General features: G+C 44.7%; 2 protein-coding genes across 2 annotated transcripts; one reads left to right on the top strand and one right to left on the bottom strand.

The window, feature by feature from the left end:
- Positions 1-643: 643 nt before the first annotated feature.
- On the bottom strand, positions 644-7,460 carry pcdh20 (protocadherin 20). Its single transcript, XM_021561771.3, has 3 exons — positions 7,237-7,460; positions 4,562-4,755; positions 644-3,206 (listed from the first exon to the last, which is right to left on the bottom strand). The coding sequence occupies exons 1-3, from the start codon at positions 7,258-7,260 to the stop codon at positions 773-775; spliced, it is 2,652 nt and encodes an 883-aa protein (XP_021417446.3). The 5' UTR covers positions 7,261-7,460; the 3' UTR covers positions 644-772.
- A 1,611-nt stretch (positions 7,461-9,071) lies between these two features.
- Positions 9,072-18,129, top strand: LOC110489162 (uncharacterized). Its single transcript, XM_090198809.1, is given in 5 exon segments — positions 9,072-9,245; positions 9,520-9,705; positions 10,594-10,674; positions 14,180-14,242; positions 17,863-18,129. Coding segments are annotated over 5 exon segments (498 nt in total). The 5' UTR covers positions 9,072-9,202; the 3' UTR covers positions 17,988-18,129.
- The last annotated feature ends 8,397 nt before the right edge of the window (positions 18,130-26,526 follow it).

Genomic DNA, 26,526 nt, shown 5'->3' on the forward strand with positions numbered 1-26,526 from the left:
GTTATTGAAAATCAATGTCTGCCTCTGTTGACAGGTCACATTTATCTAGTTAATGATTTCCTTGAATGTCTCAGATTTCATTCTCACTCACATTTTGATTAGATATCTGTGTCCCAAATATCACCCTATTCCCTATATAGTGCACTACTTTTGACCAGAGCCATTCCAAAAGTAGGGCACTATGTTGGGAATAGGGTGCTATTTGGTATATAAACAAAGTCACACAGTCTTGTCTTTGTTTGCATTACTTTGGGTTAGCTTCTGCTGCTAATTTTAGTCTACAATTTGCTGAAGTAAATTAAATATTAAGCTCACGGCAAATGAAGAAAGAAATGTTCCTTTGTAAATAATTTTTACTAGGCAAGTCAGTTAAGAACAAATCCTTATTTTCAATGACGGACTAGGAACAGTGGGTTAACTGCCTGTTCAGGGGCAGAATGACAGATTTGTGCCTTGTCAGCTCGGGGGTTTGAACTTGCAACCTTCCAGTTACTAGTCCAATGCTCTAACCACTAGGCCACCCTAACATCAATGATGTTCTTTAATTCATCACCTCAGCTTAAAGCTGATAAAATGTATATTGGATCGTATCAGACATTTAACCAGAGCGTTTCATCTTAGAATATTGAAAGAGAGAGACTCCTTTGTGTGAAAATAGTGAAAATGTATTTTAATTGTATTTAATTTTAAGCATTTCATGCTTTTAAAAAGGTATACAAGAAACGTCAACAATTCATAATATAGAGTCCAGTCAGAACAAGCCTCTCTCTCGTTATAACTCTTCTCCTAAGAAATATCTCTCCGGAATGCGTAGAGGAATCTGATTCTCCTCATTTATCCCCCTCCTCTGCAGTTGTTCCCCTCTAGATCTCTTCCTCTGTTTCATGTATAAAACAACCGTCGCCAGAAACAGACAGAGCGAGGCCACCATCATGCCCAGGCCTAGCAGCAGGATCAACTGAGCGTGTCTGTCGCAGACGGGCATCTCGGAGGGGGTTTCGGAGGGCGTCTGTGCCAGTCTGTAGGGCAGGGATCTGGGCATGGTGTCCAGATGGCATGGTTCCAAGGTGTCGTTGACCAGCAGATTGACCCAGACGGTGGTGTGGAGGGGCGCTGGTTTCCCACCGTCAGTCACCACGATGAACAGGTGGTGCATCCCCAGGTCCTTACCCATGAGCCTCTGGGCTAAGGTCACGTTACCAGACCGAGCGTCCAGCTGGAAGGGACTGCTGCTACTGTCACCGTGGTGATGGGATGATGGAGAGGTGCCCGGTGGTTCCCGCGCTGCAATGGTGTATGTGATCTCCGAGTTTAACCCTGAGTCCTTGTCGATGGCGTAGATCTTGGTTACCATGGTGCCCGTGGTGGTCCCCGTGGAGATGGTGAGACACGACAGGTTGCTGCTGGGAAGGATGACCTGGGGCTGGTTGTCGTTAACATCCTCGATGAACACTGTTACCCTGGCGACGGAGGTCAGAGGTGACGGGCGTCCGTTGTCGGTGGCGAGCAGATCTAACTCGTAGCGGTCCTGTTTCTCGCGGTCGACATCGGCCATGCAGCGCAGCGTCCCCTGGGCGTTGTCTATGACGAAGGGGCCGACACTGCTGTTCACCACCCTCACCTCCACCTCCCCGTTAAGCCCTGCGTCTATGTCTGACACCCCCACCTTCCCCACCTGGGCCAGAGGAGGTATATTCTCAGGGATGAAGAAGATGAAGTGAGGGGTGATGAAGACAGGAGCGTTATCATTCTGGTCCAGGACGGTGATCGTCACCATCACAGAGGACTCTAATGGAGGAAAGCCGTTATCTCTGGCTACAATTGTCAGTCTGTGAACATCTTGCTGTTCCCTGTCCAGGGGTACAGAAACTGTCAGCTGACCTGTGTTCTGGTCGATTCTATAAAGGGCTATTGCTGCCGCCGTGTGTGATGGTCGATCCAGTTTGTAAGTGACCTGCCCGTTCTCACCGCTGTCTGCATCCTGCGCCCTGACTTTCAGCAGAGACGCCCCAGGGGGGTTATTCTCCTCTATGTCTATCAGATAGTGACTCTGGAGAAACTGTGGAGCATTATCATTCACATCCACCACCCTCACCTGGATCTCTCTCCTGGGGAAGCCCTGAGCTGCAGGCTCTTCAACATCACCACGCATCACTACAGAAACATGATATTCACTCTTCACCTCGTAGTCTAAAGGCTTTGATGTCGACAGGAGGTATTTGCCATTCTGCCGGCTCAAAGAGAACGGCACCTCTCCTTCAATGGAGAGATACGAAGAGCCTCTAACACTACTAGTATCCCCCGGTAGCTCTAGCAGAGCCAAGACAGTGGGGGGCTGGTTTTCCTGCAACACTATCGTCTGGTTTTGATGCTCTGCTATGAACCTGATCTTTATGCCATTCTCCTGGTATGGCGCGGGGAGCAGGGATACGGTTACCTGAGTGTCTGCAGGGGGGCAGTGCGGGCCGCTGGCTAACACTTTCAACACCACCTCCTCTCCCCTGTCACTAACACTGTCACTGTGGCGGTCTCTGAGGTCTCCTCTCAGGCTGATCAGGCCAGTGTGACTGTCCAGACTGAAGAGTTCCCTGGCCCGTTCTGAGACCTTGGGGCTGAGGGAGTAGGTAATGGCAGCGTTGGGGCCCAGGTCTAGGTCTGTGGCTCTGACCCTGGCTACTACTGTGTCTCTGGGTGTGTCCTCTGTAATAACCACCTTCTGGGTGCTGTCCAGGCTAAACTCTGGGCAGTTGTCGTTCACGTCAGTCACTTTTATGACTAACGTTGCTGTGGCGCTTAGTGGGGTAGAACCACAGTCTGTGGCCACTAGAGTCATCTCATGAAGATCCTGCTTCTCGCGGTCTAGTCCTTGTCGCACAACCAAAAAGAAAATGGCCACTTCATCTTCTTCTTCTACTGTCACACTGAAAAACCCACCGGCTCCACCTAGGTGGTACTGCAGCTGTCCGTTACGTCCCATGTCTCTGTCCTCTGCCTGGTCGTCCAATAAGAAACTGGTCCCTACAGCCACATCCTCAGAGACACTCAGATGGATCTCAGTGTTGTCAAAGTGAGGAGCGTGGTCATTGATGTCCTCTACTACTACCATGAACTTCACCAGCTCTGCCTCAGGGCCCACGATGGCGTCGTGTGGGACGATACACTCCTCAGCCTGGAGTTGGTCAGGACACAGGGCCTCTCGGTCCATCCTGCAATAGATAGATGGATAAATTACTGTTACAACATACACTATATATACAAAAGTACGTGGACACCCCTTCAAATTAGTGGAATCGGCTATTTCAGCCACACCCGTTGCTGATAGGTGTGTAAAATCGAACAGACAGCCATGCAATCTCCATGGACAAACATTGGCAGTATAATGGCCCGTCCTTAAGAGCTCAGTGACTTTAACGTGGCTCCATAATAGGATGCCACCTTTCCAACAAGTCAGTTAGTCAAATTTCTGCCCAGCTAGAGCTGCCCGGACAACTGAAAGTACTGTTATCGCGGCTGTGGTAGGCCACACAAGCTCACAGAACTGGACCACCGAGTGCTGAAGCGTGTAGGGTGTAAAACTCGTCCGTCCTTGGTTGCAACACTCACTACCGAGTTCGAAACTGCCAGTGGAAGCAACGTCAGCACAATAACGATTATTCGGGAGCTTCATAAAATGGTTTTCCATGGCCGAGCAGCTGCACACAAGCCTAAGATCACCATGCGCAATGCTCACCACCATTGGACTCTGGAGCAGTGGAAACGAGTTCTCTGGAGTGATAAATCACGCTTCACCATCTGGCAGTCCGATGGATGAATCTGGGTTTGGCGAATGCCAGGAGAACGCTACCTGTCCCAATGCATAGTGCCAACTGTAAAGTTTGGTGGAGGAGGAATAATGGTCTGGGGCTGTTTTTCATGGTTTTGGCTAGGCCCCTTAGTGAAGGGAATTCTTAACGCTAGAGCATACAATGACATTCTAGATGATTCTGTGCTTCCATCTTTGTGGCAACAGTTTGGAGAAGGCCCTTTCCTGTTTCAGCATGACAACGCCCCTGTGCACAAAGCGAGGTCCATACAGAAATTATTTGTCGAGATTGGTGTGGAAGAACTTGACTGTCCTGCACAGAGTCCTTACCTCAACCCCATCGAAAACCTTTGGGATTAATTGGTACGCCGACTGCGAGCCAGACCTAATCGCCCAACATCAGTGCCCGACTTTACTAATGCTCTTGTGGCTGAAATGTTCCAACATCTAATAGGAAAGCCTTCCCAAAAGAGTGGAGGCTGTTATATCAGCAAAGGGGGGACCAACTCCATATTAATGCCCATGACTTTGGAATGAGATGTTCGACGAGCAGGTGTCCACATACTTCTTGTCACATAGTGTAGATAATTACTTTGCTACAAGTCAAGAGGAAGTGTCTTTATCAGCAACCGCTATACATTACAAACATACAGCAATAACAAATGTCAAATAAGTGCAGAAATCCATCCAGGTATGTAAAGAAACAGTCAGAAGGCCTGTAGGCTACCACATCTAGAATGAGTTTCCATAAATAACCACCTGTTGTCGGTGGTGTAGACATCCCCTGTCCCCTGGTCCACCCTGAGGTAGAACTGGGTCAGGAGCTGGTAAAGGGGGGGGAACGTGGACCCGATGGACCCGACCCGGATCCCAGCCTCCTGCTCCTCTGGAACCGAGATCCGAACAGAACCGGAGCACAGGATCTGCCTGAGATGGACCGTGACCAGCACGTTCTAAAGGAGAACATAGAAATGAAAACGTAGGACTTGGAACACTAGAAGACATTGGTGTGAAGTAAACCACTGATATGTACCACGTTCTAAAGGAGAACCTGAATAGGGAACTTAAACACTGGAGAAAAATTGTTGTGAGGAGGAAAAACATTCATCTGAGGAAATTATAATCCTTGGAATTTCCCCCTGAAGTAGGCTAGGACGAAAACATCTTCCTTCCTTTAGTGATCTATTATCAACAGTGACATTTCTACCTCAGTGGCTCCTTTAAAACAAGGGACTGTGCCTGAGTCCTAAATATTCCTATTTAGTGCACTACTTCTGACTAGGACCCAGTGCACTACTTCTGACCAGGACCCAGTGCAGTACTTCTGACCAGGACCCAGTGCAGTACTTCTGACCAGGACCCAGTGCAGTACTTCTGACCAGGACCCAGTGCAGTACTTCTGACCAGGAACCAGTGAACAACTTCTGACCAGGACCCAGTGAACTACTTCTGACCATTACCCAGTGCAGTAATTCTGACCAGGACCCAGTGCACTACTTCTGACCAGGACCCAGTGCAGTACTTCTGACCAGGACAAAGTGAACAACTTCTGACCAGGACCCAGTGAACTACTTCTGACCAGGACCCAGTGCAGTACTTCTGACCAGGACCCAGTGCACTACTTCTGACCAGGACCCAGTGCAGTAATTCTGACCAGGACCCAGTGATCTACTTCTGACCAGGACCCAGTGAACTACTTCTGACCAGGACCCAGTGCAGTAATTCTGACCAGGACCCAGTGCAGTACTTCTGACCAGGACCCAGTGAACAACTTCTGACCAGGACCCAGTGAACTACTTCTGACCAGGACCCAGTGCAGTACTTCTGACCAGGACCCAGTGCAGTACTTCTGACCAGGACCCAGTGAACTACTTCTGACCAGGACCCAGTGCAGTACTTCTGACCAGGACCCAGTGAAGTACTTCTGACCAGGACCCAGTGCAGTACTGCTGACCAGGACCCAGTGCAGTACTTCTGACCAGGACCCAGTGAACAACTTCTGACCAGGACCCAGTGAACTACTTCTGACCAGGACCCAGTGAACTACTTCTGACCAGGACCCAGTGAACTACTTCTGACCAGGACCCAGTGCAGTACTTCTGACCAGGACCCAGTGAACTACTTCTGACCAGGACCCAGTGCAGTACTTCTGACCAGGACCCAGTGAACTACTTCTGACCAGGACCCAGTGCAGTACTTCTGACCAGGACCCAGTGCAGTACTTCTGACCAGGACCCAGTGCAGTACTTCTGACCAGGACCCAGTGCACTACTTCTGACCAGGACCCAGTGCAGTACTTCTGACCAGGACCCAGTGCAGTACTTCTGACCAGGACCCAGTGAACTACTTCTGACCATTACCCAGTGCACTACTTCTGACCAGGACCCAGTGCAGTAATTCTGACCAGGACCCAGTGAACTACTTCTGACCAGGACCCAGTGCACTACTTCTGACCAGGACCCAGTGCAGTACTTCTGACCAGGACCCAGTGCAGTACTTCTGACCAGGACCCAGTGAACAACTTCTGACCAGGACCCAGTGAACTACTTCTGACCAGGACCCTGTGCAGTACTTCTGACCAGGACCCAGTGAACTACTTCTGACCAGGACCCAGTGCAGTACTGCTGACCAGGACCCAGTGAACTACTTCTGTGCACCATTTAGGGAATTAGGGTGGCATTGGGGACAAATCCTGTGTGTGCAGCAGTACTGTAATATAATCTGATGCATCTCACCCCCCCCCATCCACTTACTATTCAAACCTACTGCACCATGACTAATGACAAAACATGCTTGTGGAATTATAAAGAATAGTTATTAAAAAAAGCACTTAACGAAACACATGCAGAGAATTTACATTACAATTGACATATTTACATGACGATGTTCCATATTAAATAATAGTGAATAATAGCTGTCCTCTAGCATTATTCTTTATACACCCAAGGAGTGTAAAGAGGGGCTTCTTTTTCATGTGCTCCCAGTCACAACAGTAATCCATTAACTCAAGGACTTTGTGACTTTTTTTCTCAACAATATCCCACAACCCGTGACCTATCACCCATATACTAGCTCCCTGTGATAGGAGAGCTACCAAAACAAGGACCAAGTAATGATCAACAATAATACCATGCTGCCAGAGTAACTAAATAAACAGGCTACGAATGAATGTAGTCAAAGATAACACTGTCATATTGCCTTCTGTTAGCTTCCAGAGAACACTATTAATCAGTCTGTGTCAATGCATGAACGAGAAGATGTAGTCACAGATACTGCACTCATATTGACCTATGGTCAATGACCTTTGGCGAACTAATATTTATTAGACAATTACATAGATACAAGATATGATATGACAGATGATATGACAGATAAATTGCCGTACAGTGATTCATTAATTAAGCGATAAGGAAATGTTCTAATGATTGACTGACCTGAAGGAGTACAGCCCAGTTCATATTTTCATCCGTCCCATGGCCCGTAGCCTACACACATGACACCTGTCTGGGTTTCCTCTGCCTCCACCTCTGCTAAGAGTAGGAAGACTGGGGCTGGAGGTAGCTGTACCTGTAGCCTACCTGGATACTGTTAATACCGTCTACTCCTCTCCCACCCCTCCCACCTGTCACTCTGCCAGACTAGTGTAGGGAGGAAGACTGGGGCTGGAGGTGGGTGTTGTACACCTACTGCCTTATTTGGGCACTGCTATGCTAACACACACACCTGCTGCCCCTCCCACTACTGTAACTTACTGAGCTGATTGGACAGTTTGCAGCAGCAAATTAGAACAACTGGTTAGTCAGTATTCTTTGCACTACAGGTAACTGAATAACCTGATTTGACAGTATTCTTTAACTTCTTCCTGTACCCTTTATCTCTGGTTCAGTGGTTTGAGGAATTGACCAATTGAAAGTAAAATGATTATGTAAATGGTTGTGGTGAAAGAAACATGACATACAAAAGGTTCTTCTCTGTAACCGTGGTAACATACTTACTGTTAATCAGGATGAGAAACGAGTCAGTTTGAGGACAGCTGTTCCACCACAAAGTTCCAATTCCACCTGTGTCAACTGTGGCCACAAATGGCAAATGATCACTGTGGTCTCAGAGTGCTTCTCCAATTCTAGTATTGTCCAACTCAGTATAGAAATATGACTTAAAAGAGCTATAATATTTCCTCCCCAGAGGTGTAGGCATGACACCAGTAAGTCAGCCAGTAGGACAGAGGTCTACGTTGGCAGTGACATGAATTGTAGTGTTTTATTCACAATTCTTGAGTGACCCCTGTTGGTTGGTTGGAGTAGTTTCATGTGACTTTACAACAATGGGCCTTCTACAGTGAACATGCAGTACCAGGAAAAACGGTTCCAGGCTGTGTAAGGGCTATTTGACCAAGGAGAGTGATGGAGTGCTGCATCAGATGACCTGGCCTCCACAATCACCCGACCTCAACCCAATTGAGATGGTTTGGGATGAGTTGGACCCCAGAGTGAACGAAAAGCAGCCAAAAAGTGCTCAGCATTTGTGGGAACTCCTTCATGACTGTTGGAAAATCATTCCTCATGAAGCTGGTGGAGAGAATGCCAAGAGTGTGCAACGCTGTCATCAAGGCAAAGGGTGGCTACTTTGAAGAATTTCAAATATAAAATGTATTTTATTTGTTTAACATTTTTTGTTTACTGCAAGATTCCATATGTGTTATTTCATAGTTTTGATGTCTTCACTATTATTCTACAATGTATAACTATTAAAAATAAAGAAAAACCCTTGAATGAGTAAGTGTGTCCAAACATTTGACAGTTACTGTAGTTTGGGGTTAATTTTCAAAAATAATGATAAAAACGAACTTCATGAATTGGATTTTACAGTGAGGTTTTGTTAATAAAGGTTATTTCCTGGGAAACAGTAGTAGGATAGCCAGATTGGCTGTTTATAATAGATAGTAGGAAACAGTAGGCATACAATTTACTACATAATGGTTGAACTCATAGACAAAATCTTTTTGCAAAATCTCATTATTCCATTCGTCAATTTCCTTTAAACTCTATACTGAATTGGCAGCATAGAGAGGATTTCTGTGACGCATGGAAAACCCATCAGAAAAATGTCTCCGAGTTGCATAAGACTCTATTTTGGGGTTTCTGAGACTGTTCCGTTCATTCGTTTACGTTTGTTTTTCTCCTCGCCCTTTACTGTTACTTTCGAGACGCCCACTCACTACTGTAACCACAGAAGCCGCGCACGCAGTGATCTGATTGGGTGCTGCAGAGCGCGTCCCGTTGTGAGTAGAGTCTAAGGAGGCTTTATAAACAGAAGACCCCATGTGTCCACTTCAAACTTAACTTCTTGAACAGTTCAAGTATTCTAGTAGTCATCGACGCATTATTCCCGCTTTTCAGAATGTCTACAGAAAACTTCAGAATGCCCACAGACAACTTTTCAGGTGGGTTCTGAGTGTTGGCTTGATGTGACATGTTTATCACTAGGCTATTGATTATTGCAGCGTTTTTTTCTTGTATTTTAGTCCTACTGGTGTAGATTTTTAATGTGGATCGATTTCAAATAGCCTGATTTTGTTTGGTAGCGGTTATTTCGTTTTTGACGTTAATAACGTTTATTAATAGGCTAATTAAAATACATGTATAAAGTTATTATATTTAATCACTAATTGAATTATTCTCACTCTAACTAAAACCATATTCGAAATCCCCTATCAGACTTGGAGCTGGAGCTAACTGATCTACTCCAGGAGTTCGCGGATGTGGTTGAGGAGTTGAGCGAGCCTTCACAAAGCGTCCCGTACGAATACGAGCGGCTCCTGTCTGAAGCCAAACGGCGCACCGGGCTAGGGGACGACGGCTCAGTGGTCAGCGACAGCGGCGTGGAGGACAATAGTGACTGCAGTGAGTAGCCTTTAGGTCTAAACCTTTATGGTCGTTGTTATGTGTCCATTACATACGTGGAAGAGGGCGCGTGTTGTTTATGCGTGAACGGTGACTCAGATGAGGTATAGCGGGTGAATACGCACGTGGGCAGCGACGGTCAACCCACACTTGATAGTTTTCACTGGTGACATCATCGGCTCATGAACATGCATCAACTTTACATGAAAATAGAGAGTAACATTAAAATAGAAAGTAACACAATAACACCATTTCAACTAATGCATGTTTGCTCCATTACATGGAATGGATGTGCATGACTGTCTGTGGATGAAGAGTTGCATTAGCTTATTTAGCACATCATTCATTCTGAAAGTTATATTCAACATTAGCTGTCAGAATAGTCCTCTGTAGCTCAGTGGGTAGAGCATGGAGCTTGCAATTGTAACGGCCGTTGGTGGAAGAAGGTGAGGACCAAAACGCAGCGTGGTAGTGTTCGTCATTTTAATGGTGAAGCTGAACACTAAACAACAAAAGAACAACCGAAACAGCTCCGTCAGGTGCAAAACAGAAAATAACTACCCACAACCCATAGTGGGAAAAGGCTACCTAAGTATGGTTCTCAATCAGAGACAACGATAGACAGCTGCCTCTGATTGAGAACCACACACGGCCAAACACAGAAATCCAGAACATAGAAAATGAACATAGAATGCCCACCCTAGTCACACCCTGGCCTACCAAAATAGAGAATAAAAGCCTCTCTATGGCCAGGGCGTGACAGCAATGCCAGGTAGGCATCCAATACTGTAAGTTGCTTTGAATAAAAGTGTCTACTAGATGGTAAATATTAGTTGTTCCACATGGTCTAACCTTGTCTGTCCCTCTCTTGCTCATCCCTTCCTCCAGGCAGTGAGGTGTCTCTGGGTAACAGTTGGAACACCAGCGAAGAAGAGCTCCACACTGCAGGCATAACAGTGACGCCCAAAGGTAAGAGACTAATACCACTACATCTCAACCCATCAGTTGACCATCTAAACTAGCTCTGAGCTATCTGACCAGCTAGAGTCATAGTAGCACAGTATTTTCTGGTCCTCAAGCACCTCCAACAGTAGACATTTAGTCAACTAATTATCAAGCCCTCAATGAGTTGAATGAGGGGTGTTTGTCAAGAGCTACAATGAAACAGCTTCCTGTTGGGGATACTGGAGGACCAGGGTTGAGAAACACTGCAGTAGGAGATCATTATCAGTCCATTCAATATTACTTTTACACAGATAATTAGTGCATTACCATCGATCACCATTGAGTTGAGTTTACACAACAAAGCTGGGCTGCTGTGCTTCTACAGCCTGTCTCCTGCAGGGCTATTGAGCGTCATCTGGGGGTTGGGGAGTGGGGTTCATGGTTGGTATAGGTGTGTGGTGGGGGTTTATGGTTGGTATAGGTGTGTGGTGGGGGTTTAGGGTTGGTATAGGTGTGTGGTGGGGGTTTAGGGTTGGTATAGGTGTGTGGTGGGGGTTTAGGGTTGGTATAGGTGTGTGGTGGGGGTTTATGGTTGGTATAGGTGTGTGGTGGGGGTTTATGGTTGGTATAGGAGTGTGGTGGGGGTTTAGGGTTGGTATAGGTGTGTGGTGGGGGTTTAGGGTTGGTGTAGGTGTGTGGTGGGGGTTTAGGGTTGGTGTAGGTGTGTGGTGGGGGTTTAGGGTTGGTATAGGTGTGTGGTGGGGGTTTAGGGTTGGTGTAGGTGTGTGGTGGGGGTTTAGGGTTGGTATAGGTGTGTGGTGGGGGTTTAGGGTTGGTATAGGTGTGTGGTGGGGGTTTAGGGTTTAGGGTTGGTATATGTGTGTGGGGGTTTAGGGTTTATGGTTGCAATAGGTGTGTGGTGGGGGTTTAGGGTTGGTATATGTGTGTGGTGGGGGTTTAGGGTTGGTATAGGTGTGTGGTGGGGGTTTAGGGTTGGTATAGGTGTGTGTTGGGGGTTTAGGGTTGGTATAGGTGTGTGGTGGGGGTTTAGGGTTGGTATAGGTGTGTGGTGGGGGTTTAGGGTTGGTATAGGTGTGTGGTGGGGGTTTAGGGTTGGTATAGGGTTGTGGTGGGGGTTTATGGTTGCAACAGGTGTGTGGTGGGGGTTTAGGGTTGGTATAGGTGTGTGGTGGGGGTTTAGGATTGGTATAGGGTTGTGGTGGGGGTTTATGGTTGCAATAGGTGTGTGGTGGGGGTTTAGGGTTTAGGGCTGGTATAGGTGTGTGGTGGGGGTTTAGGGTTGGTATAGGTGTGTGGTGGGGGTTTAGGGTTGGTAAAGGTGTGTGTGTGTCAGTGTGTGGTGGTGGCCTAGGGTTGGTATAATGGTTAAATAATGTACCACTGATCAGAAGAGAGTGTCTGGAGTGGAGTGAAGTGTGTCTGGAGGGGAGGAGAGAGTGTCTGGAGGGGAGGGGAGAGTGTCTGGAGGGGAGGGGAGAGTGTCTGGAGGGGAGGGGAGAGTGTCTGGAGGGGAGGGGAGAGTGTCTGGAGGGGAGGGGAGAGTGTCTGGAGGGGAGGGGAGAGTGTCTGGAGGGGAGGGGAGAGTGTCTGGAGGGGAAGACAGAGAGAGTGTCTGGAGGGGAAGACAGAGAGAGTGTCTGGAGGGGAAGACAGAGAGAGTGTCTGGAGGGGAAGACAGAGAGAGTGTCTGGAGGGGAAGACAGAGAGAGTGTCTGGAGGGGAAGACAGAGAGAGTGTCTGGAGGGGAAGACAGAGAGAGTGTCTGGAGGGGAAGACAGAGAGAGTGTCTGGAGGGGAAGACAGAGAGAGTGTCTGGAGGGGAAGACAGAGAGAGTGTCTGGAGGGGAAGACAGAGAGAGTGTCTGGAGGGGAGAGGAGAGTGTCTGGAGGGGAGGAGGAGTTTGATGAGAGGAAAGAGTGGTTTGACGGGAGGAGAGAGTGGTTTGAGGAGAGGGGAGAGTGGATTGAGGGAGTGGTTTGAGGGGAGGAGAGGAGAGTGGTTTGAGGGGAGGAGAGAGTGGTTTGAGGAAAGGAGGGAGTGGTTTGAGAGAGTGGTTTGAGGGGAGAGAGTGGTTTGAGGAGAGGAGAGAGTGGTTTGAGGGAGTGGTGAGAGGAGAGAGTGGTTTGAGGGGAGGAGAGAGTGGTTTGAGGGGAGGAGAGAGTGTCTGGAGGGGAGGAGAGAGTGTCTGGAGGGGAGGAGCGAGTGGTTTGATGAGAGGAGCGAGTGGTTTGAGGGGAGGAGAGAGTGGTTTGAGGAGAGGAGAGAGTGGTTTGAGGAAAGGAGAGAGTGGTTTGAGGGAGTGGTTTGAGGGGAGGAGAGAGTGGTTTGAGGGGAGGAGAGAGTGGTTTGAGAGAGTGGTTTGAGGAGAGAGTGGTTTGAGGGGAGGAGAGAGTGGTTTGAGGAGAGGAGAGAGTGGTTTGAGGGAGTGGTTTGAGGAGAGGAGAGAGTGGTTTGAGGGAGTGGTGAGAGGAGAGAGTGGTTTGAGGAGAGGAGAGAGTGGTTTGAGGGGAGGAGAGAGTGGTTTGAGGGGAGGAGAGTGGTTTGAGGAGAGGAGAGAGTGGTTTGAGGGGAGGAGAGAGGAGTTGGGGGGAGGAGAGAGTGGTTTGAGGGGAGGAGAGAGTGGTTTGAGGGGAGGAGAGAGTGGTTTGAGGGGAGGAGAGAGTGGTTTGAGGGGAGGAGAGTGGTTTGAGGGGAGGAGAGAGAAGTTGGGGGGAGGAGAGAGGAGTTGGGGGGAGGTAGAAGCAGCTGTGTGTGGCTGGGTGAAAGAGTCTACATTGTCTAATGTAGATGAAGGAATAATGTTAATGGTAAGACCACAGAGTGCTGGTTGAGGGGCACCAGTCTGTCTGTCTCCATTATACTGGCACACATTGCATTACTTAAGACATGAATAGCACTACTTAAGGCATGCATTAGACATACATAACACTTCTTAAGACATACATTGCAATACTTAAGACATACATAACACTACTTAAGACATACATTAGACATACATAACACTACTTAAGACATACATTAGACATACATAACACTACTTAAGACATACATTAGACATGCATAACACGACTTAAGACATGCATTAGACATACATAGCATTACATAAAGCATTCATAAGCCATACATAAGTTAAATATAACACTGTAAGATCCATGTCGGTCAGTCTGAGGTGTGCTGCAGGCGTCTCACTGGCTCAGTGTAGTTTTACATTATAGGCTGTTTAAGATGTGATTTTTTTATAAAGCCAGCTGAATAAGAGTCTGTGCATTTTATTTTCTATCTTGGTTAAACCAGGGGTTGTGTCCTGACTCCTTCATTGTGTTCCAAATGGTACCCTATTTCCTATATAGTCCACTACATTTAACCAGGGCCCTAAGGGCTCTAGGGAATAGGGTGCAATTTGGGATGCAGTTTCTTCTTATATAATCTGCTGAATCTCTCCACAGAAATGTTCCTTTCAACCACTCTCTTTTTCTCCTTCTCACATGCTCTCCTTTTTGTCTGCAGCCAGAATGGGAGACACAGGAGACCTACAGAGATTCATCGACAGTTTGGACCGGGAACTTGCTGGTATGCATCTTAAAACAAAACAAAAATTCAGCACAACCTGACAATGCCATTTTATCCCATGAATCTAGTGTTTCAATCTCCTTATATTCCATTAGTCTAGTGTTTCAATCTCCTTATATTCCATTAGTTTAGTGTTTCAATGCCATTATATCCCATGAATCTAGTGTTTCAATCTCTTTATATCCCATTAGTCTAGTGTTTCAATCTCCTTATATCCCATGAATCTAGTGTTTCAATCTCTTTATATCCCATGAATCTAGTGTTTCAATCTCTTTATATCCCATGAATCTAGTGTTTCAATCTCTTTATATCCCATGAAACTAGTGTTTCAATCTCCTTATATTCCATTTGTCTAGTGTTTCAATCTCTTTATATTCCACTAGTCTAGTGTTTCAATCTCTTTATATTCCACTAGTCTAGTGTTTCAATCTCTTTATATCCCATGAATCTAGTGTTTCAATCTCTTTATATTCCATTAGTCTAGTGTTTCAATCTCCTTATATTCCATTAGTCTAGTGTTTCAATCTCTTTATATTCCATTAGTCTAGTGTTTCAATCTCTTTATATTCCATTAGTCTAGTGTTTCAATCTCTTTATTTTCCATTAGTCTAGTGTTTCAATCTCCTTATATTCCATTAATCTAGTGTTTCAATCTCTTTATATTCCATTAGTCTAGTGTTTCAATCTCTTTATATTCCCTTAGTCTAGTGTTTCAATCTCTTTATATTCCATTAGTCTAGTGTTTCAATCTCTTTATATTCCATTAGTCTAGTGTTTCAATCTCTTTATATTCCATTAGTCTAGTGTTTCAATCTCCTTTATATTCCATGAATCTAGTGTTTCAATCTCTTTATATCCCATGAATCTAGTGTTTCAATCTCTTTATATCCCATGAATCTAGTGTTTCAATCTCTTTATATTCCACTAGTCTAGTGTTTCAATCTCTTTATATCCCATGAATCTAGTGTTTCAATCTCTTTATATCCCATGAATCTAGTGTTTCAATCTCTTTATATTCCACTAGTCTAGTGTTTCAATCTCCTTATATTCCATTTGTCTAGTGTTTCAATCTCTTTATATTCCACTAGTCTAGTGTTTCAATCTCTTTATATTCCACTAGTCTAGTGTTTCAATCTCTTTATATCCCATGAATCTAGTGTTTCAATCTCATTATATTCCATTAGTCTAGTGTTTCAATCTCTTTATATTCCATTAGTCTAGTCTTTCAATCTCCTTATATCCCATGAATCTAGTGTTTCAATCTCTTTATATTCCATTAGTCTAGTGTTTCAATCTCCTTATATTCCATTAGTCTAGTGTTTCTATGCCAGCTGAGCTCAGTATATCATGAGGTCTATTTTCTATTGCCGTCCCCTCACAGTTAAACCTACAACCTGGCCTCAGTGGCCTGCACTATTTACTGCTGGTTAGGCCTTTAATATAATTCATTCCCCTTTTCATTGAGATGCTAACATGTCGAGCGGCTAGTAGCCTACAAGCCGCATAGTGCACTGCTTTTGACCAGAGCCCTATGGGGTAGTACATCCCTAAAGGGAATAGGGTGCCATTTGGAAATCACAGCTCCCCTAGTGTCATCCCTGCAGTATCCAGCTGAATCCCATATCTCCTCTAGTGTCATCCCTGCAGTATCCAGCTGAATCCCATATCTCCTCTAGTGTCATCCCTGCAGTGTCCAGCTGAATCCCATATCTCCTCTAGTGTCATCCCTGCAGTATCCAGCTGAATCCCATATCTCCCCTAGTGTCATCCCTGCAGTATCCAGCTGAATCCCATATCTCCTCTAGTGTCATCCCTGCAGTGTCCAGCTGAATCCCATATCTCCTCTAGTGTCATCCCTGCAGTATCCAGCTGAATCCCATATCTCCTCTAGTGTCATCCCTGCAGTATCCAGCTGAATCCCATATCTCCCCTAGTGTCATCCCTGCAGTATCCAGCTGAATCCCATATCTCCTCTAGTGTCATCCCTGCAGTATCCAGCTGAATCCCATATCTCCTCTAGTGTCATCCCTGCAGTATCCAGCTGAATCACAGAGCTCCCCTAGTGTCTATATGCAGTATCCAGCTGAATCCCATATCTCCTCTAGTGTCATCCCTGCAGTATCCAGCTGAATCACAGAGCTCCCCTAGTGTCTGTATGCAGTATCCCACTGAATCAGAGCTCCCCTAGTGTCTATGCAGTATCCCGCTGAATCACAGACCTCCCCTAGTGTCTGTATGCAGTATCCCGCTAAATCACTGCTCCCCTAGTGTCTATATGTAGTATCCCGCTGAATCACAGCTCCCCTAGTGTCTATAAGCAGTATCCCGCTAAATCACTGCTCCCCTAGTGTCTATATGTAGTATCCCGCTGAATTACAGCTCCCCTAGTGTCTATATGCAGTATCCCACTGAATCACAGCTCCCCTAGTGTCTATATGTAGTATCCCGCTGAATCACAGCTCCCCTAGTGTCTATATGTAGTATCCAGCTAAATCACAGCTCTATGTCTGCAAGGTTGAGGTGGGCTATCTACACACCCTCCAGTGATAGTAGTCTATAGTACATGACTATCACTGATACCACTATCAGCAGAGAAGCAGTGCTGTTTCAGAGAACACACAGAGACGTAGACATGCGCACACACATAACTGTACCTGACTGCTGCATGCTAATGACTGTGTCTGACAGATATGTGAACGGAAAGAGACGGAGAGATGTAGACGGAGAAAGACGGAGACGGAGAGAGAGACGGAGAAGGCGAGAGAGCTGCTGAGACCACGTGGAAAGAGAAGAGAGAACAGGCTGCATGGATGGCTACTGCTGAACACACACACACACACACACACAGATCTTAAATAGCACAGTTTTGTCCTGTTGTGTTCGGAGAAAGCCAGCTCTCTCCTGGTCCCTCTGGGGAAAAAAAGGTTAAAATATGAGGAATTAAAAGAGCATCATGTTCCAATATCTAGAACACCACTGGACCTGAGGTGGTAGACTACATCCCTTCCCTCAGACTGGTGACATATTCACACCTAAATCATGCTGTCTTATAGTCATCGTGTCTCTCTTCAACAGGAGAACATGATGTGTCTCTCTTCAACAGGAGAACACGAACGTGTCTCTCTTCAACATGAGAACAGGAACGTGTCTCTCTTCAACAGGAGAACACGATCGTGTCTCTCTTCGACAGGAGAACATGATCGTGTCTCTCTTCAACAGGAGAACATGATGTCTCTCTTCAACAGGAGAACACGAACGTGTCTCTCCAACAGGAGAACACGAACGTGTCTCTCTTCAACAGGAGAACACGATCGTGTCTCTCTTCAACAGGAGAACACGATCGTGTCTCTCTTCAACAGGAGAACACGATCGTGTCTCTCTTCAACAGGAGAACATGATCGTGTCTCTCTTCGACAGGAGAACATGATCGTGTCTCTCTTCGACAGGAGAACATGATCGTGTCTCTCTTCAACAGGAGAACATGAACGTGTCTCTCTTCGACAGGAGAACATGAACATGTCTCTCTTCGACAGGAGAACATGATCGTGTCTCTCTTCGACAGGAGAACATGAACGTGTCTCTCTTCAACAGGAGAACATGAACGTGCCTCTCTTCGACAGGAGAACATGAACGTGTCTCTCTTCAACAGGAGAACATGAACGTGCCTCTCTTCGACAGGAGAACATGAACGTGTCTCTCTTCGACAGGAGAACATGAATGGTTGCCATTTAATATGCAGATATGAAGGAAACCAATCAATGGGGGAAGCAGTAGAGACTCCACAGTATCTTGTGATCAGTAAGTGGCAACCTGCTGTTTCTTGATGGAAGGCCTTATAATAGTGAAACCCATTGTTATCACAACCCAATGTGTTGGAACCTCCCCATGTACAGTAATTGTGAAAATGCTCTGTTTTATATTGTAAAGTGCAAAGTGATGTACAGTATTATATTATACTATACTACAAACAGATCAGTCCCTAACCTGATGATTATAAGGATTTTTGTACAAAGGAATAAAGATACATATTTAAAAAAATGTTTGCTCTCTTTTCAAGTTATTTAAAAGCAAATAAAGAGTCTAGAAGCATGGAGTAAGCTATCAATGATATCACATTATAAGAATAATGATGCTATTGGATCGGATTTAAATAGCACTTTTCTCAAAACCCTTTACATTGTTTGGGGGGGCATCAGCTATGTCACCGAGGAGATATGAGTGAATATGTTGAATTGATCAAATATTTAGGAAAATACGAGGATTAACAGTTAGCAAAACTGTTACGTACGCCTCTTGGAGGAGGGAACGCAACATCCTGATACATCTCAGCTCCCCGTGGAGGGAAAAGGTATGTGATCGTAGGCAAGGGGAAGGATGACAGATGCAGAGAAAACGACAGTTTACAGGAAATGCCTTCTTCCCTAACACGGTAAAGTGGGGAAAACGGGCTGGATGGAACCAAAGTAAAAATGAAAGAGTCCCCTATCCTACCTTACCTGCCTTCCCACTACTTACCTAATTTATAGCACCACCTGGCGAGCTAACCAAATACAGGGGGTGGTCTGCCCAGGTCTTAACTAGTGTGCATAGACATTAAATATGACGGGTGATGTATGCCCGCAGGCCTCTTGCCTAAACACTCCCAAGGTGCATCCCCCCCCTGGGAACAAATGAAACAGAATAATGACCAAGACTTTAAGAGAAACATTACATTAACAAAAAACACCAAGTCCTATTCACATACACATACCTCTGAAGGAGTGGCTACAAAATAATACCAACAAACTTTCACTGACTTACAACCAACACAGGACATTAAAAGAAGCTGTCTTTCTGACAAAGGAACACGGGCTTTAATCAAGCTGGAGAAGGAGTTGGTATTGAAGAGCCAGCTGTATCCCCTGACGACAGGAAGGGGTTGTTTATTGTGCTATTACTGAACCTACGGTACTGGTACATACTGAACTGTTCATCACCTTCCTTTAGCTTTTCCATTGCATCATGGGTTATGTTCACAGTAAGAAGGTTTCCCCCTATGGAAGGGACGGCAGGACATTCTAAACAGTATGTTCTCTGTGTGTTCAGGGTTCATTTAAGACACTTTGTCCATGGGAGGGACTTCTGAACCCTTGCCAACACGACTCAACCCCACCTGACCACAACAAGACTTAGCACTTGAGAGAGTAGTGTGTGTGTGTGTGTGTGTGTGTAGGGAGGGGGAGCAGACGCAGGAAATGTGGGGGTTGAGAGAGAAATAGAGAGAGAAACGCCAAAACAATAGTCACCAATAGAGGAGTGTGTCCCTGTCCCCGAGCTGCCTGTCTGCTCCAGCCAGATAAAGGAGATGTACTGACTGATTGAGGCCACAGCGGCGCAGGGAGGACAAACCTGGGTTGTATCCAAAATGGCACCCTATCCTCTATATAGTACACTACTTCTGACTGGGCCCATAGGTATCTGGTCAAAGTAGTGCACTATGTAGGGCATAGGGTACCATTTAGGACACAGCACATACTATTGTTTTACCAGGTAGCGGTGTAGCTAACATACTAACACCAAATTTGGCCTGGCATCAACACTGGAGATTGTCTGGAACTTCCCCTTGAAGTTTGGGTTTTAGGATTGATGAGGCAGTTTCCTGTACAGGGTGGTGTCGGGGTGAGAGCCATCTAGAAAGGAAGAGCCACAATGACGAGGAAAACAATGCAGTCAGTGGTCAGGTTCAGATTGAAACTGAAAAGGCTGTGGCCCTTCTCACTTCACTATTCCCAAAATTGTGTCAGGGATTACTTCAGCATTTAATTAGTTTTTGTCACTAGTTATTCTCAATGGGGATACCCCGCCCCACTGTGTGACAATAGATTTCTCAAAGAGCATATGAGGAGAAATGCACATCAAATTTTCATTAGCGGGCCTCCCGGGTGGCGCAGTGGTTAAGGGCGCTGTACTGCAGCGCCAGCTGTGCCATCAGTGACTCTGGGTTTGCGCCCAGGCTCTGTCGTAACCGGCCGCGAGGCCCGCGAGGTCCGTGGGGCGACGCACAGTTGGCCTCGCATCGTCCGGGTTAGGGAGGACCTAGCCAGTAGGGATGTCCTTGTCTCATCGCGCACCAGCGACTCCTGTGGCGGGCCGGGCGCAGTGCGCACTAACCAAGGTTGCCAGGTGCACAGTGTTTCCTCCGACACATTGGTGCGGCTGGCTTCCGGGTTGGATGCGCGCTGTGTTAAGAAGCAGTGCGGCTTGGTTGGGTTGTGTATCGGAGGACGCATGACTTTCAACCTTGGTCTCTCCCGAGCCCGTACGAGAGTTGTAGCGATGAGACAAGATAGTAGCTACTAAAACAATTGGATACCACGAAATTGGGGAGAAAAAGGGGTAAAATTCAACAACAAAAAAATTTCATTAGCGAGCTGGGCCAGATAAAATAAAAAACAGGCTAATAAAAATGGTATTCACAATCACATGCTCCAATACATACCTTGTCTTGGGAGGATGTGAGAGTGGAGGACCAACATGACTTAATCCCAATCACATCTCCACTCCCTACCTCTATCGGTGTCAGAAACCATCTGTGCTTACCTGCAGTGATCTGTGTTATAGTATCGTTGCATTAGCAACATCACTCTGTTGTCTGATGGCAGTGTTGTTATCATGAGCAACTCCCAGAAAATTACCTTCAATATGATGCGAACGTAATGTATTACATTCATCAAGTAAGGCTGCCCCGTGTTGTCTCCATGCTAATTGGTCTCCTTGAACTGTTTGTGGGTGATGATTGGCTGTCTGTGAAAGTCAAGGGTCATGTCATCTATGGTTCACTTTGTTAATCTAAATGACAGAGAGTAATGATGTAGAGAGTCAGTCTACTAGACAGGAACATTATTGCATAGTTCATCCATATTATCTTTTCATTTTGCTAGGAAAGGATGTATAGTTCCAGTAGTTAGCTACACCGCTACATGGTAAAACAGTAGTGTATAGTTCCAGTAGTTAGCTACACCGCTACATGGTAAAACAGTAGTATGTAGGTCCAGTAGTTAGCTACATGGTAAAACAGTAGTGTATAGTTCCAGTAGTTAGCTACACCGCTACATGGTAAAACAGTAGTGTGTAATTCCAGTAGTTAGCTACACCGCTACATGGGAAAAAAGTAGTGTGTAATTCCAGTAGTTAGCTACACCGCTACATGGTAAAAAAGTAGTGTATAGTTCCAGTAGTTAGCTACATGGTAAAACAGTAGTGTATAGTTCCAGTAGTTAGCTACACCGCTACATGGTAAAACAGTAGTGTATAGTTCCAGTAGTTAGCTACACCGCTACATGGTAAAACAGTAGTGTGTAGTTCAAGTAGTTAGCTACACCGCTACATGGGAAAAACTTAGCAACTACTCAAAACACTACCTAGATTTGAATTTAGTTAAACTACCACCAATCTACTGCAAAATGTAGTAAAATGACTAGTTGAACTACATGTAGTTCACTACTCCCCAACACTGCAAACCCAACAGGGCTGATACAAATGAAAATGGTCAGGCTGATACAAGTGAAAAGGGAGAGATAGACAGGCCTTCCACAGTAGTACTAAACACACAGTAATACAAAGTTACACAAAGATACAGAAACATTACCGGTAGGTGAATTTAGGTTGTTTACTTTTAATGTGCACATTAACCTAATAAAGATAAAATATAGTTCAGTAAACCACTGCCCCTTTTCGAAATACATTCCCCAAATAACCAATAGAATCGTAACTGAGAGGAGAGAAGACATTGGGGACTGGGGAGAATACCAGACATAGTTAACTACAGAACAGTAGGACGCAGTGTCCTGTCTGCCATCTGCGTCGTTCCACCTCAAAAAACACAAGAAAGAGGATTTTGACACCCACCATCTCGGATAATCTTGTTGAAATATAAATTGATCTCTGAGAAATTAAGCTAATTGATTGTACCAAAACTGGCCATTTTAATTGATAGGATTTAGATAATATTCAATAAATATAGTGCCCAACATCTGATTTGAACCAAACCAATGAGTAATGTATTAAATGTCACCCAAGCCACCCGCCTCAGTGATCTGTTGTTGCTGGAGAGCTGAGGGCTGAAGGGTCACTTAGAGATGATAAAGGAGAACTTGACCCCAGATATATAACACTTGTGGGACAATATGAGATCATTTTTGTGTAGAAAAGATAGGGAAGTATCGGGAGTTAGTCTTTTTACAGCTTCATGTGATGAGGACCTCACATGCTTTTTCTATTGTTTTTAATTAGGTGAAAAATTCAATGTCACATTCAAGGTTAATTCTTATGGCTGCAGGGGCAGTATTGAGTAGCTTGGATGAAAGGTGCCCAGAGGTGCCCAGAGTAAACGGCCTGCTCCTCAGTCTCAGTTGCTAATATTTGCATATTATTATTAGTATTGGATAGAAAATACTGAAATTTCTAAAACTGTTTGAATGATGTCTGTGAGTATAACAGGCAGGCAAAAACCTGAGAAGAAATCGAAACAGGAAGTGAGAAATCTGAGGTTGGTATATTTTCAACACAGGCCCAATTTAATTCACATTGGGATATGAATGAAGTTGCACTTCCTAGGGCTTCCACTAGATGTCAACTGTCTTTAGAAACTTGAATGATGCTTCTGCTGTGTTGTGGGACTGAATAAGAGCTGAATGAGTCAACTTACTGGCAGAGAGACATTTCCTGGTCACGCGCATTCCAAATGATATCGACTTGCGTTCCATTCCTCCTCAAGACATTCCTCCATTCCTCCTCAAGACAACAAAGAAATATCTGGTTGGAACTTTATTGAAGATTTATGATAAAAACATCTAATGATTGATTCTATACTTTGACCTGTAATATAACTTTTTAAAGTTTTTGTCCAAAGTTTTTGTCCAAAAGCATGAGCGTTTGGATATGTGTACCTAACGCTAACAAAAGCAGCTACTTGGACATAAATAACAGACATTATCGAACAAATCAAGCATTTATTGTGGAACTGCGATTCCTGGGAGTGCATTCTGATGAAGATCATCAAATGTAAGGGAATATTTATCATGTAATTTCTGGTGTAATTTCTGTTGACTGCAACATGGCGGCTAATTTGATACATTTTCTGAGCAACGTCGCAGATTATTGCATGGTTTGCTTTTTCCGTAAAGTTTTTTTGAAATCTGACACAGCGGTTGCATTAAGGAGAAGTGGATCTATAATTCCATGACTCCAACATGGCGGCTATAACTTGTATTATCATCTCATTTATGATAACTATTTATGTTGAATCGATGTGGCTATTTATTTTATATAAATATGAACTTTATCAAACAAAACATACATGTATTGTGTAACATGAAGTCCCGTGAGTGTCATCTGATGAAGATCATCAAAGGTTAGTGATTCATTTTATCTCTATTTGTGCATTTTGTGACTCCTCTCTTTGGCTGGAAAAATGGATGTGTTTTTCTGTGGCTTGGTGGTGACCTAACATAATCGTTTGTGGTGCTTTCGTCTTAAAGCCTATTTGAAATCAGACACTGTGGTGGGATTAACAACAAGATTACCTTTAAAACGGTATAAGATACATGTATGTTTAAGTAATTTTAATTATGAGATTTCTGTTGATTTGAATTTGGCGCCCTGCACTTTCACTGGCTGTTGTCATATCATCCCGTTAACGGGATTGCAGCCCTAAGAAGTTTAAAACAATTCCTTTTACACCATTGAAGTGAACTGTAAGATTGAGACATGTCCCACTTTAGAAGAACTTGCATGTTCCCTTTTAAAATGTAAAAATATCTGTCAAAAGCGATGAATGAAAAGAATGCAGTCATTATCCACACTTCTTATTTTATTTGAGGTACTTTTTACCAGTTTTTCTCCCCAATTGGTAGTTACAGTCTTGTCCCATCGCTGCAACTCCCGTACGGACTCGGGAGAGGCGAAGGTTGAGAGCCATGCATCCCCCGAAACATGACCCCGCCAAGCCGCATTACTTCTTGACATACTGCTCGCTTAACCCGGGAGCCAGCCGCACCAATGTGTCAGAGGAAACAATGACATCCTGGCCGGCCAAACTCTCCCCTAACCCGGAGGACCTGGCCAATTGTACGCCGCCTCTTGGGTCTCCCGGTCACAGATGGCTGCATCACAGCCCGGGATCGAACCTATATTTGTAGTGATGCCGCTAGCACTGCGATGCAATGCCTTAAACTGCTGCGCCACTCGGGAGGCCTGTGAGCCACCCTTCTGAGAGAAAAACAGACACAGATTCCCTTTAAAATTCCCATGGTCAACACAACAAGGCACATCACCATGGGGAACACAGGAAATCATTTTGCCTTCTATTTCTATGTAAAATGATACCTGGTCCTGCTATTTCCTGCTGAGCTTTGTGTCTCAGTCTACATCCTGTTGTGTGTGAAAGGAAACCATTGGAATTTTTCTCCAAGATATTCATTTCAATGGAATGTGAATGGCTTCTCCCTCTACAGACTTCCAATGAGGCATTACTTCATTGGTGACTTTGACTTTTTTGACAGCATACTCTAGCTTTCCACCATTGCAAATCATTAATATAATTGCAATAATCTCTTTGCAGACTGAACATTTGCTCTGAAGTTTTCTGCCACTACACATTACGCTACTTTCCCCTTATTTCTATCAGGCATTTCTAGGACATCATTATTCTAATAAAACGATTAGATTCAAGAAAGGACTTATGCCAGATTCAAAATGTAAGGAGCCCCCTGCACAGATGTTCTTGTTAAAATCATAGAGATCCATCACGGATTAAATAGTTAGGAGAAATGTGTGAAGTTCTGCTTGTTTAACTTTGTCAGGAGCAGGAAATGATGTCAGACGTTGTTGACATGTCTGTGTGCACACTCTTAAAGGGAATAAATTACTATTTAAAGGTCCACTGCAGCCATTTTTATCTCAATATCAAATCATTTATGGGTAACAATTAAATACTGTACTTTGATTGTTTTCAATTAAAATGGCCAAAAATAAACTAAAATAATTTCTGTGGAAAGAGCGATTTCTCAAGCAAGAATTTTACTAGGATTATCTGGGAGTGGTCTGAGTGGGGAGTGGAAAACTGAAAATTAGCTGTTATTGGCAGAGAGGTTTGGAACTCTCTTTCTTATTGGTCTATTAACTAATTTACCTCATGGTGATGTCACCACGGAAGGCCAATACTCCACCCCACCAAAACATGCTGGCATTTCAGGTGGTCTTTTCAAACAGCTCTTACACTAAAATGGTCTTATAATCATTTACACAATTTCTCAGTATCATTCCAACCTGATAGTGTCACATTTCTGACTGCACTGGGCCATTCACAGAAAAAAACTTCAACCAGAGTCTACAGTACCATCACTCCTCCTTTCCTCCCACCAGTAGACTGATCTATGAAAGCCGATGGTAGACTGCCATCTGATGGTCAAACAGCCGATGCAGCCCTGAGATATTCAGATGGACATGCTATGGTTTCTAACAGCTTTACGGAACACAATGTTCTACAACACCAATTAAATGGTTCTGGAAGTGAAACTGATTAGTTCTAGAACTAGAAGTTAATAAATGTGTTCTAAAATAAATGTAAGAACTAGAATGGAATGTTCTAAAAGTGGAATGATTAGCTGTAGAACTGGTTTGTCTTGACAGGGTACAGACATTCTACCAACAAACCAGTGTTATTTACAGAATGAGGACCTCTTCGCCTTTCCCCTCCACACACGCCAAGGACCATAGAACATCAGACTGACTCTGTGTTGTGAAATAAATTACTTCTAAGTGCTCTGCTAGCTATTAAAACACAAGTGCAGTTTCATAGCTAATTTCATGCTATTCTACACATTTTGCCATGGGGCAGAGAGGGAAATGTGCAGTTTTAAAGCTCATCTCAAGCTATTCTACACATTTTACCATGAGGCAGAGAGGGAAATGTGCAGTTTTAAAGCTCATCTCAAGCTATTCTACACATTTTACCATGGGGCAGAGAGGGAAATGTGCAGTTTTAAAGCTCATCTCAAGCTATTCTACACATTTTACCATGGGGCAGAGAGGGAAATGTGCAGTTTTAAAGCTCATCTCAAGCTATTCTACACATTTTACCATGAGGCAGAGAGGGAAATGTGCAGTTTTAAAGCTCATCTCAAGCTATTCTACACATTTTGCCATGGGGCAGAGAGGGAAATGTGCAGTTTTAAAGCTCATCTCAAGCTATTCTACACATTTTGCCATGAGGTTGAGACAGAATTGAGCATCTTTAAAGCTAA

The sequence above is a fragment of the Oncorhynchus mykiss genome, chromosome 14, assembly GCF_057628025.1.
Source record: "Oncorhynchus mykiss isolate SJ-2025 chromosome 14, ASM5762802v1, whole genome shotgun sequence".
In the NCBI taxonomy this organism is placed as follows: Eukaryota; Metazoa; Chordata; class Actinopteri; order Salmoniformes; family Salmonidae; genus Oncorhynchus; species Oncorhynchus mykiss.